This window comes from Aegilops tauschii, chromosome 5, assembly GCF_002575655.3.
Source record: "Aegilops tauschii subsp. strangulata cultivar AL8/78 chromosome 5, Aet v6.0, whole genome shotgun sequence".
NCBI classification, from domain to species: Eukaryota; Viridiplantae; Streptophyta; class Magnoliopsida; order Poales; family Poaceae; genus Aegilops; species Aegilops tauschii.
The window spans coordinates 106,138,148-106,150,891 of record NC_053039.3 but is presented as its reverse complement, the minus strand read 5'-3'; the positions used below and the strand labels follow the sequence as shown (position 1 = coordinate 106,150,891).

The 12,744-nt window shown below is 47.4% G+C and overlaps 2 protein-coding genes across 2 annotated transcripts; one reads left to right on the top strand and one right to left on the bottom strand.

Moving 5' to 3' along the window:
• The first annotated feature begins 1,566 nt into the window (after window positions 1-1,566).
• LOC109784406 (mitochondrial import inner membrane translocase subunit Tim9) lies at window positions 1,567-3,195 on the top strand. The gene is made up of 2 exons (XM_020342997.3): window positions 1,567-1,766; window positions 2,798-3,195. The coding sequence occupies exons 1-2, from the start codon at window positions 1,672-1,674 to the stop codon at window positions 2,982-2,984; spliced, it is 282 nt and encodes a 93-aa protein (XP_020198586.1). The 5' UTR covers window positions 1,567-1,671; the 3' UTR covers window positions 2,985-3,195.
• A 1,044-nt stretch (window positions 3,196-4,239) lies between these two features.
• On the bottom strand, window positions 4,240-5,512 carry LOC109784405 (uncharacterized). The gene has a single exon (XM_020342996.4). It carries the CDS (start codon window positions 5,224-5,226, stop codon window positions 4,462-4,464), a length of 765 nt encoding a protein of 254 aa, XP_020198585.1. The 5' UTR covers window positions 5,227-5,512; the 3' UTR covers window positions 4,240-4,461.
• Window positions 5,513-12,744: the final 7,232 nt, after the last annotated feature.

The window sequence follows — 12,744 nt, the reverse complement described above, 5'->3', positions numbered from 1 at the left end:
GTGCAGATTGTCGAACCAAGATCTTGATCATAGTGTTGATAAAAGATTTCAACTTCACAATTGATGAAACTAACAAAAACAATACGACATAATTATATAAGGCGAGCGCTAGGCACCGGTCGACCGGTCAAAATTTCGGCCGGTACTCGTGCACTGTGCGATTGGAGGCCCTCACATCGTTGGATCTCCCCTACTTCTTCGTCCTCCTCTCGCAACTCACCCAACACCCTGTCCCCCCTCCATGCATCCCACATGATACGCCGCCTGCTGCTAGTCTCGCGGGCTCCCGCGCGCTCGTCATTGCTGTCCCCATTGTCGGCACTGCTCGCCAATCATAGCAGGGGGCCGCACCCTCGCCACAGTCGTCAGATGGCCTTGCAACTGGCCGTGCTCCACCTTTGGTTGAAGCATAGTGCCACCGGCCGTCGTATATCGTGTTCGTGCGCCTATCGTAGCACCCCCGTGAGTCGACGAAAGCAGCTCATGTCATTGCCACTCGCCGTTGTCAGCTCACCATTATCTCGTTGAGGCTTTTCAGAAGCTGGTTGAAGCTTTCTCGTCGTCGGCTGCACCTTTTCCGATTTTCGTTGCTAGTGACCGCCAAAAAAGAAAGGTGGTAAAAAATTATGTCGCCGGTCGTAGCAAAATTGACACAGTTGCGGCAAAAAATGTGGTTGCCGCCGTCGCGTGTCCAACATCATCATTAATGATGTAGCAAATGTTGATGCTCGTAGTAGCAAAAATTTACGACGATTGCATAAAAAAAATGTCTCGCGATAGAACCAACGCAGCTCACACTCTACGGGGTGTTTGTAGCAACGTGTGACACCGATTGTGGCAGCACCGTCCTGTCCTTGTCACCCTGCCGTCGTCATGCTCACCAGTTTCAGAGGTAGAGAGAGGAGAGGGAGGGTCAAGCATGAGAACGCCCCTTCATAGTAGCACCTAGGGGTAGCCATGGAGCTGTATCTCTCGATTGGGAAGAAAAGAGGGAAGAATGAGTGAAGGAGAGGGTTGTAGAGAAAAGATAAGAAAAAAAAAACTTGACGTACATAGTATGGGACAACAAAACATATGAGTGTGCGGTCTCCCTGGTTGTTCGATCCAGGTAGATCGTGCGGGGAGCACGCGACCGGCCGAAGCTTAGGCTGGTCGGCCGGATCGAAACGTTTTCCATAATATAAACTCAACAAATTTGAATACTGCAAGGACATAAACCTCTCTGGCTCCATCGCACTGCAGGAAAAAATATTTTTAAAAACATGAGTACGGAGACACCGACAAAAACACAAAACTCTTATATCTGAGGCCCTCTCACCTCTGAGCGTTAAAGATGACAACAGAAGGAGAGGGACTGTGTAAACCCTTCAGCGGCCGCTCCTCTCTCAAACCCTAAGCTGTCTTTGTTCAATTTTTTCTCAGTATAAGATAGCCGGACTAAAAATCTTGCTTTAGCCATGTTTCGGGCTGAAGGAATTGTCACTCGTGAAACCCAAAGGGCCTGGCCCAATATGGACGACGAGCCCAGCACAACGCCTGGGCCTGGTATATCTGATCTGATAAAAGAAAAGAAAAATGAGTCCCTCGAGGTTTTAGATCTCGCCGTCTCGCCGTCTCCCCTCTCCCCTCTCCGAGAACCCTAGTTTCCCTCTTCGTGCGGCGGCGGCAACCATGGACAAGAGCATGCTCGGCGACCTCGACAACCTCCCCGACGAGGACAAGATGCGCATGTCCGCCATGATCGAACAGCTCCAGATGCGTGACAGGTACACGCAACACGCACCCCTGATAATACGGCCTCTCGATCCCGGTCTCGTCCGTCATCTGATATCGATAGCCTTAGGTCGGAGCTTGTTTCTTGCGCCACCCGAAAAGCAGTGATTAGGTCGGCACTCATGTTTGTTCCTCTGACTATCTAGGCGTTTTTCATGGATGAGGGATAAGTTAGTGAAGATGTGTATCTGGGCACTTGGGCAGTGATTTCTTTCATATATGATCTCTAGGATATTGAGTGTGCGCTCGATAGAACTAGTACGCTTAGTTTCCAGGTATCCATAGGATTTTTGTGAGTTTGCAGTCCCTTCAAGTTTCAAATCACGCGAGATAGGTTTAAATTTGAGCTGCCTGTTGTTCTGCCTAGATAGTTGAAACCTGATATTAGTTTCAATGCATTGTAGTTCGTTATCTGCTATGTGCCACTTGGGTTTGAGTGGCTATTGTGGTTGGATTATCTCACCTAGCTGAGTTAGGTTCGTGCCTATTCTCGATGAAGCGTGCAGCTTTGCATCATATAGCATGTTGATTACCCCGCAAGGAAAAAAACTTGTTAATTGTGTAGTTAGTTTTTTTAGCTATTCAGATGCAGTGGTCTTTATTTTGGTGTAGATTCTGGTACCAGAAGTGCAAGAACATATGTTATCTGGATTAGTTTTGTTAGTTCTTGCAGAAGTTCACTACATTGCTGTTTAAGGTTACTCTCTGAATTGTTCCATTGGTTTATGCTGGAGTTGATAAAGGATTTTGATTCTGTTGTAGAACGTCTAGGTGATTGTGTCTATGTTACCACAGGTAACATAATTAACATTTGTGGTGAAATAATGATGTCTGATTGTTTCGAAATAGTATTGCCCACTAGAATAACCCCTTCATCCTTACCTTGTGTATATAGTCAGAAGTGGACAGATTGGTCATTCATAAATACGTAACCCCCACCACACTTAATATTCCTCATCTCTTTCAGAAATTTCAACCTACTCTTGATAGTTTTCACATTGTAACATCTGCTTTGTTGTTTCAGTCTACGGATGTACAATGCGCTGGTGGAGACATGCTTCAAGGACTGTGTTGACACATTCCGGAGGAAGACTCTGGACAAGCAAGAGGAGTCATGTGTCCGCCGCTGCGCTGAGAAGTTCCTGAAGCACTCCATGAGGGTCGGCATGCGATTTGCTGAGCTTAACCAAGGCGTTGCCACACCCGACTAATCAAATGATGTGTTCCTGCCCCTTCCAAGTTTCTAACATTGCCCATCTGGTCAGGATCAGTTTGTAATCCTTGAAAGTTTTCAGTACTTAATGAACCCACTGCTGCTTATCATGTTAAATAAAATTACTTGAACTATTGTATCGAGCCCTTCCTCCCGTTAAGCGCCACATTGTGCTACTTAATAGATCGAAATATATCCTTCCTTTGATATCTCGTCTAGTAGAGTTTATATCTGAATTTTATTTTGGTCAAATTCATGGATCTCAACTTCTTTAGTAGACTTTCTGGTATTGCTGTGTAATGCGGAAACATCATAGTGCAAGATCTGTAAAGGCGCCTTTTGCCTTGCCCTTTGTTGTGGCATCTACTTTTGTTTGAGATCAAAGAATATAGGACGATGCACATGAACGCATCATGCCATCAGCAGCACCATGCCTGGAGGTTTCCCATGGTCTGGGCATGATCACATTGCCTGGTTTTGGAGCTTGGTCATTGGCAGTTTGGGTGAGCAGGTTGGTCACCTTCTGCCCACTACCAGCTGTGTGCTCCAGGTGGGTGTGCATTGTTTTACATCCATGTGGGTTATGGTGGCATGTCGATGGTGAAGGAAGCTGCTTTGCTTGCTTGCTCTAATGCAATTATCATTGTGTCAGTACCAAGATTGTGAGTTGTTCTATGCATCCCCATGTCCTCTTGAGCTTGCTTCTTGAGCCTTTTTCTGCACTTGTGAATTGGTTCTTGCTTTCTTTTTCTTTAGGGGAAATTGGTTCTTGCTTATGAGGGAGAAAATGGTACTCTTCAAATTAAGACCTATGTTTCCAGAGCATTTGTGGCTATTACATTGCGGTATCACACAAATAAAATAGAAGCAATCATTGAGTGGCAGTGGAACTGTGGAAGGAGATGGCCTCACAGTGAGGAGGAATATCATATAGCTTTCGTTCTGGAGACCTGTGACCTGGAAGTAGAATCTCATGGCTGTAAAGTACAGCTCAACTTGAGGCAATGATGGAGTTCAGCTCTGCACTTCATCTCAGTATGGGATGCTCCCCAACTGAAGCATTCCTCAAGACTTAACACTGTTGAAGATTCACTTATAATATTGCAGAAAGCAGCTCGGCAATCCTGATCAAATTTGCATAAAAACTTGGGGTCACATTCAGAACTGAACTCTGACAATTTTGTGTACTTCAAGCATGTATCTCGTCACAGCATGAAGAATCAAAGGATGAGAGAGCCAAGATCAGCTTCCCGTTTTCCAACCTGGAAGATATGCTATTTATTGCAGTTACATCTCCTGAGGCCAATCGTCGATCGACTAAGTAACAAGAGAGTTTAGGAATTTCTCAGCATCTCAATCCACAAAACAAGTGCTCAAATTCAGTTTTTTTTAGATGTCACATTCAGAAATTAATCACATGCCAGAACAAAAGAAAAAGAAAGAAGAAGAAATCTCTATACAAATATAAGTTTGCATCAATGCACGATGCCGACCGGAGCGGCGGCGTCAATGCTCCTCTGACCCGGGAGCGCGAGCATGGCAGTGTGGTCCAAGAAGTCCTTGAGCTTGGCGACGGCCTCGATGACTGCCCTGAGCTCATCGGCGCGCGCGAACCCGCGCGCGCGGGCGGTCCGGACGGCGTAGACGTAGAAGGTGACGCAGCCCTTGCGGAACTTGAAGCGGGCCATCTCCGGCGCGCCCGGGGCGGCGCGGAGGAGGCGCTTCCCGACGTCCCCGAGCGGCAGCACCTGCGGCCAGGCGGCGTCGGCGGCGGCCTTCATGGCGGCGGACTCGAAGACGAAGACGGCGGCCTTGGAGTTCTTGGTGCCGAGCCCGAGCGTGAGCGTGTGCCACGCGTGGTGCGCCAGGATGGCGAAGTTGGTCGGGATGTACGCGGTCGTCGTCGGCGCGAACGACAGCGGCTGCGCCCCTTTGCCCTTCGTGCTCTGCCCGGCGCCGGCGTCGGGGACGACGACTCGGAGCAGGTGCGGCAGCTCGAGCGGGCCGGCGCGCCGCACGGTGAGCGCGCGCGTGACGAGCTGCGCGCCGAAGCGGAGGCCCGCCACGTCGGCGCACGGCTTGAAGTGCGCGTCGAGCGACGGCGCCGGCGCCGGCGACGGCGTGGCCGTGGCCTCGGCCTTCGCCTTGGTCGCCTTCTTGGACGCCTCGCCGTCCCCCTGGTGGTGGTGTTTCTTGGACTTGGACGACGACTTGCTCTTGGCCGCCTTGGGTTCCGCCATTGTTGACAATGATGATTGCCAGACAGGGAGGGAGAGGTTTATGCCTTGGAGATGAGTGTGGAGAAGAGGCAAGGATGCAGGACAGAGCGACGGGAGGTCGTCTGAGTCTCAGTGAGGACAGGACATGGCACCATTTCTTCTTTTATTTCATCTCTCTGTGATTGCCTCAATTTTTTTATCCGATGTGATCATGTCGTTGTGTGAGCTGTGCGCTACACTTCTTTACACTTTTATTTTCCTATTTGTGGGGGAATCGCATTTGAGTGTGCCCAGAAAAGGGTTGCTGGAGATTCTGTCTCGACGACAATCATCTTCTTTCTTCTCTGACGAATATAAACATCTTCTTTTTTACAATCTCAAGTCACCACAGAACATGAATTCTGAAGTTCGGAACTTGCTTCCTCCGCAGTAAGCACCAGGCACATAGATCTCCGTGCTTCCGTGCCAGTGTGCCTGGTACTGATTTTGTTGTAGTTGTTGAGTGGAGCTTGGTACTGAATTTCGAACGTTTAGTTCCTCTCAAATGCATTTTTACTCGTTTCTCTAACCAATTAATCAAGTACTAACACATAATCTCAAGATTTCTATACTATTTTGCGTCTGCAACGTCCAGATTTTCCAGTGGCCTATCTTCTTCCCTACGCAACTACGCGCGTGGATTCGTACAATCAGCCCACGCCATGCATTTCACGAAGCTTCAGCCCCTGCATGTCACCGCTAGCACCCAGATCTGGGGGGATATGCAGATTCGCAGTACTACATGAGATGCCCGTGGTTGCATTGCATTGCGATTAATCAGTGCGGTTTCATGTGCGTCTTCCCATGTGCTGCTGCTCGATCGCGCAGGGTAGCAGTTGTCATGTGCGCACCCATGATAGCTTAGATACAGGTAAGGCCATCTCAACGCCGACCCTTAAATCACTCGCATTCGTCCCAACCGTGCTGTCTGGACCGCTGAAGTCATCCAACGTTCATGTATCGGTCCGCGGCACGGTTCTGACGTGATTTATCCGGCAAACCAAAGAAAAATAAGGTTTGCGGAAGTTCCGGACTGTTGTCATGCCCGCTTCTAATCGCCCTGACCCACTCAAACCACCCACCAGCCCTTCCCGCGTTTTTATCCCACGCGTTGCGCCACTTACCTGCTGCATTCATGCCAGCCCGAGGCATGCAGCGGCCGCCATTGATGCCGGGATTTGGCCGGACGGAAAGGCGGAACAGATGGACGCGGCCTCTCGGGCGTCGCCGCCGCTTCAATGCGGATGCCGCGTCTCGAGAAACCAACTCCGGCTGCTGCGCCGCATTGAAACGGACTGACCACTGCTACTTGTGAACTGCGTTGGGATTTCCCCAAAGAAGAGAGTAGATGCAGTACAATAGAGATAAGTATTTCCCTCGGTTAAGAACCACGGTTATCAATTCAGTAGGAGAATCACAAAGAACCTCGTTAACAACACCTGCATAAACAAATTCAAATACTTGCACCCAACGCGATCAAGAGGGTTGTTAATCCCCTTGGCGGTTACTCGTAAGGATTAAATCTCGTAGTGGTAGATAGATAAAGTAAATTGCAAAATAAAAGAAGAAAATAAAATTGCAGCAAAGTGTTTTTGGATTTTATATATGATAAAAGTAGACCTAGGGACCATAGTTTTCACTAGAAGCTTCTCTCTTGAACACTTAGCATATGATGGGTAAACAAATTACTTTGGGGCAATTGATAAAAACGCATAGTTATGACGATATTCAAGGCAATGATCATATAAATAGGCATCACGCCCAAGACAAGTAGACCGACTCCTGCCTGCGTTTACAACTAGTACTCCACCAATCGGCCGCTATCCACCATTCATCCATGGTATTAAGTATAAAAAAGAGTAATGCATTAATCAAGATGACATGATGTAGACAAAGTAAACTCAATCAATACGAATAAACCCCGTCGTTTTACCCTTAATGGCAACAATACAAATACGTGTCTTGTTCCCTTCTGTCACTGAGATTGAATACCGCAAGATCAAACTCATCACAAAGCACCTCTTCCATTGCAAGGTAAATCAATATAGTTGCCCAAACCAAACCGAGATCGGAGATAAATACAAAGCTATCACAATCATGCATATAAGAATTCAGAAAAGACTCAAATAATATTCATGAATAATCTAATCATAAACCCAATAATTTATCGGATCACAACAAACACAACGCAAAAGAAGATTACATCGAATAGAACTCCAAGAACATCGAGGAGAACATTGTATTGAGGATCAAAGAGAGAGAAGAGGCCATCTAGCTACTAGCTATGGACCCGTAGGTCTGTGGTAAACTACACGCATCATCGAAAGGGCAATAAGGTTGATGTAGGAGTGCTCCGTGATCGATTCCCCCTCCGGTAGAGTGCCGGAAAAGGCCTCCAGATGAGATTGCCGAAGAATAGAAATTTGCGAGGGCGGAAAAAGTGTTTTGTGTGGCTCTCTGTTGGTTTCCCAATTTTAGAGAATTTATAGATGTGGAATTAGGCCAGACGGAGTCACAAGGGGCCCACAAGGTAACAGCCCCCCCGGCGCGCCCTGTTGCCTTGTCGTCTTCTCATTTGCCCCCTAGTCTCCTCTCGAAGTTTCTAGGGTCTCTCTTGTCGAGAAAAAAATCTTCAAAAAGTTTTGTAGCGTTTAGACTCCGTTTGGTACTGATTTCCTGGAAAACCAAAACAGGCAAAAAAACAGCAAGTGGCACTAGGCACTGGGTTAATAGGTTAGTCCCAGGAAATAATATAAAATTACATATAAAACATCCAAGATTGATACTATAATAACATGAAACAATAAAAAATTATAGATACATTAGAGACGTATCAACCGCCCTCCACGTGGCCTGGTCGCGGCTATTTAAGCCGTGCTGTGTCGCTGTCCAGAACTGCACCATCCTCCTCCCCTCGTCGAGCCCTTCCTCCACTCTGAGTCCAGCGGCGATGATAGTTCTTCGCGCCGGCAGGCGGCAGTTCGTCGTCAGGCGGATCATGGCGTCGTCGCCCTCGCTCACCTGGACCATTCACATCCACGGCGGCAGGCTCCTCCGACAAGGAGGAGATAGTCATCTCCTCCGGTGACGAGGAGGACCAGCCATAGCAGCGGCCCTGTCAGCTCTGGCGGACGAAAAATTCGTCCATCAAGTGGAGATCATGACGGAGCATTTGCTTCGTCAGACGGGTCCGGCTACACCATCATCGGCACACGTGAAGGAGGAGCCACCGTACCTACCGCGGGTCCGGGTTAAGCGGGAGCCGGCATCCTGATACGTCTCCAACGTATCTCTATTTTTTAATTGTTCCATGCTATTATATTATCAATCTTGGATGTTTTATATACAGTTACAAGAAACTTTATATCATTTTTTGGGACTAACCTATTAACTTAGTGCCCAGTGCCAGTTGTTGTTTTTGCCTGTTTTTAGTTTTTTAGAATATCAGTACCAATCGAAGTCCAAATGCAATGAAACTTTTTGGTGGTTTTTTTTCTGGACATAAGAGACCCTGGAAGCTTCGGAAGGGGATGAGAAGATGGAGAAGTGGCCCATGAGGCACTAGGGCGCGCCCAAGGGGGTAGGGCGCGCCCTGGTGGCTTGTGGGGCCCATGTGTCTCTGTTTGACCTAACTCCGACTCTATAAATTCTCTAAAATCGTGAAACCAACAGAGGAGTCCACGAAATACTTTTTCCGCCGCCGCAAGCCTTTGTTCTTGAGAGATCCCATCTCGGGACCTTTTCCGGTACTCCGCCGGAGGGGGAATCAATCATGAAGGGGCTCTAGATCAACCTTGATGCCCTTCCGATGATGTGTGAGTAGTTTGCCACAGACCTACGGGTCCATAGTTAGTAGCTAGATGGCCTCTTCTCTCTTTTTGATCTTCCATACAATATTCTCCTTGATGTTCTTGGAGTTCTATCCGATGTAATCATTTTTTGCGATGTGTTTGTTGGGATCCAATGAATTGTGAGTTTATGATCAGATTATCCATGAATATTATTTGAGTTTTCTCTGAATTCTTTTATGCATGATTGTTATAGCTTCGTATTTCTCTCTGATCTACTGATTTGGTTTGGCCAACTAGATTGATTTATCTTGCAATGGGAGAGGTGCTTTGTGATGGGTTTGATCTTGCGGTGCTCAATCCCAGTGACAGAAGGTGACATGACACGTATGTATCGTTGCAATTAAGGGTAAAAAGATGGGGTTTATTCATGCGTGAGTTTACTTTGTCTACATCATGTCATCTTGCTTAAGGCATTATTCCGTTCTTTATGAACTTAATACTCAGATGCATGCTGGATGGCGGTTGATGTGTGGAGTAATAGTAGTAGATGCAGAATCATTTCGGTCTACTTGTCTCGGACGTGATGCCTATATACATGATCATTGCCTTGGATATCGTCATGTTTTTTTTTGTTTTTTTTATCAATTGCCCAACAGTTATTTATTTACCCACCATATGCTATTTTCAAGAGAGAAGCCTCTAGTGAAAACTATGGCCCCTGGGTCTACTTCTATCATATATTAAAAATCCTAAGAATACCTTGCTGCAATTTTAATTTATTTATTTTATTTTGTATTTTTGTTCTATCTATCTATCTATCTATCAACATACAATTTAATCTTGCAATTAACCGCCAAGGGATTGACAACCCCTTGTTCGCGTTGGGTGCAAGAATTAGTAATTTTGTGTGCAGGTGTTGCTAACTAGTTGTTGCGTGATTCCCCTACTGGATTGATAACCTTGGTTCATAACTGAGGGAAATACTTATCATTACTGTACTGCATCATCCCCTCCTCTTTGGGGAAAACCCAATGTAGCTCACAAGTAGCACATCCCCACTCCGGCAGGTGAAGGATGAGCCAGCGTCCCCGCTCAGCAATAGCGGCCTCCACATCGGGGGCCACGTGAAGCAGGAGTTGGAATCCCCCCCAATGCCTCCGCCGCGTGAAGGACGAGCCGGCATCGCCCCAGCCGCATGCTACCTCTTGAGCTTGTGTTGGTTTTTCCCTTGAAGAGGAAAGGGTGATACAGCAAAGTAGAGTAAGTATTTCCCTCAGTTTGAGAACCAATGTATCAATCCAGTAGGAGACAACATGCAAGTCACCGAATACATGCACAAACAAACACCAACTTGCACCCAACACGATAAAGGGGTTGTCAATTCCTTCACGGTTATTTGCAAAGTGAGATCTGATAGAGATGGATAAACGGTAAAGTAAATATTTTTGGTATTTTTGGTTTATAGATTGGAAAGTAAAAGATTGCAATGGAAGTAGATTGGAAACTAAAATTGTAGATCGGAAACTTATATGATGGAAAATTGACCCGGGGGCCATAGGTTTCTCTAGAGGCTTCTCTCAAAATAGAAAATATTATGGTCGGTGAACAAATTACTGCCGAGCAATTGATAGAAAAGCGCAAAGTTATGACGATATCTAAGGCAATGATCATGAATATAGGCATCACGTCCGTGTCAAGTAGACCGACTCTTGCCTGCATCTACTACTATTACTCCACACATAGACAGACTCCTGCCTGCATCTAGAGTATTAAGTTCATAGAACAGAGTAACGCATTAAGTGAGATGACATGATGTAGCAGGATAAACTCAAGAAATATGATGAAAACCCATTCTTGTTATCCTCGATGGCAACAATACAATACGTGTCGGTTCCCCTTCTGTCACTGGGATCAAGCACCGCAAGATTGAACCCAAAGCTAAGCACTTCTCCCATTGCAAGAAAAACCAATCTAGTTGGCCAAACCAAATCGATAGTTCGAAGAGAGTTGCAAAGATATCAAATCATGCATATAAGAATCCAGAGAAGATTCAAATAATATTCATAGATAAGCTGATCATAAATCCACAATTCATCGGATCTCGGCAAACACATCGCAAAAAGGTATTACATCGAATAGATCTCCAAGAACATCGAGGAGAACATAGTATTGAGAATCAAAGAGACAGAAGAAGCCATCTAGCTACTAGCTATGGACCCGTATGTCTGAGGTAAACTACTCACGCTTCATCGGAGAGGCAATGGTGTTGATGTAGAAGCCCTCCGTGATCGAATCCCCCTCCGGCAGGACACCGAAAAAGGCCCCTAGATGGGATCTCATGGGTACAGAAGGTTGCGGTGGTGGAAAAGTGTTTTCGTGGCTCTCCTGATAGGTTTTGGAATATTTGAGAATACATAGGCAGAAGAAATAGGTCGGTGGATTCATGAGGGGCCCCCAAGGGTGGGGCGCGCGCCCTATCCCCCTGGGCGCGCCCTCCGTCCTTGTGGCCGCCTCGAGGCTTCTCTGACTTGCACTCCAAGTGTTGGGAACGTAGCATGCAATTTAAAAAAATTCCTACGCTCACGCAAGATCTATCTAGGAGATACATAGCAACGAGAGGGGGAGAGTGTGTCCACGTACCCTCGTAGACCGAAAGCGGAAGCGTTTGACAACACGGTTGATGTAGTCGAACTTCTTCTCGTTCCGACCGATCAAGCACCGAACGTACGACACCTCCGAGTTCTGCACACGTTCAGCTCGATGACGTCCCTCGAACTCTTGATCCAGCAAAGTGCCGAGGGAGAGTTCCGTCAGCATGATGGCGTGGTGACGGTGATGGTGAAGTGATCTACGCAGGGCTCCGCCTAAGCACTACGCGAATATGACCGGAGGCGTAAACTGTAGAGGGGGGCGCCGCACACGACTAATAATCAATATTGTGTGTTCTAGCAGTGCCCCCTCATATATATAGGTTGGAGGGGAGGAAAGGGCAGCCAAGGGGGTGCCCCAAGTAGGAGGAATCCTACTTGGGCGCCTCCCAAATCGGACTCCCCCCTTCCATATTCATCTGGAGGGGGGAGGAAGGAGGAGGGAGGAGAGAAGGAAGGGGGAGGCCGAATCCCTCCCCTTCTGTTGAGGATATAGACTTTAGAGTCACCCGCCAGGAGGGGCCGGGTTACTACAATGGTCATTACCAGAAGCCCGGAGCCAAGCTTGAAGACGGTGGGCCAGAGATGGGCTTAAGACCCGGATATGGCTTAGGGCCCGTAGTTACAATTGTTATTATAGTAGAACTTGTAGTGCAAGGCAAGTATGATTGAGAGTCCGAGCCGGACGCTCTTATGAGCCGGCCGGGACTCTAAGGGCTGCTGGGCGTCAGCCTCCCTATATAAAGGGACGACCCGGTAGCGGTTTGAGGACGACAACAATCTCATCGAAAGCCGGGCATAGCAGTTTAGCTCCCTGGTGATCGTAACCCTAATCAATACCATCTCAACTGGACGTAGGCCTTTACCTTCACCGTAAGGGGCCGAACCAGTATAAACCCTCGTGTTCCTTGTCCCACATTAACCCCTTCAAGCTTCCTAGTAGCGATGGCTCCACGACTAAGTCCTAGCTCGAGGACATCTGCCGTGACAATTCCACGACAGTTGGCGCCCACCGTGGGGCCAGCGCACGGTGGATTTGAGTTCTTGAAGGGCAGCTTCGA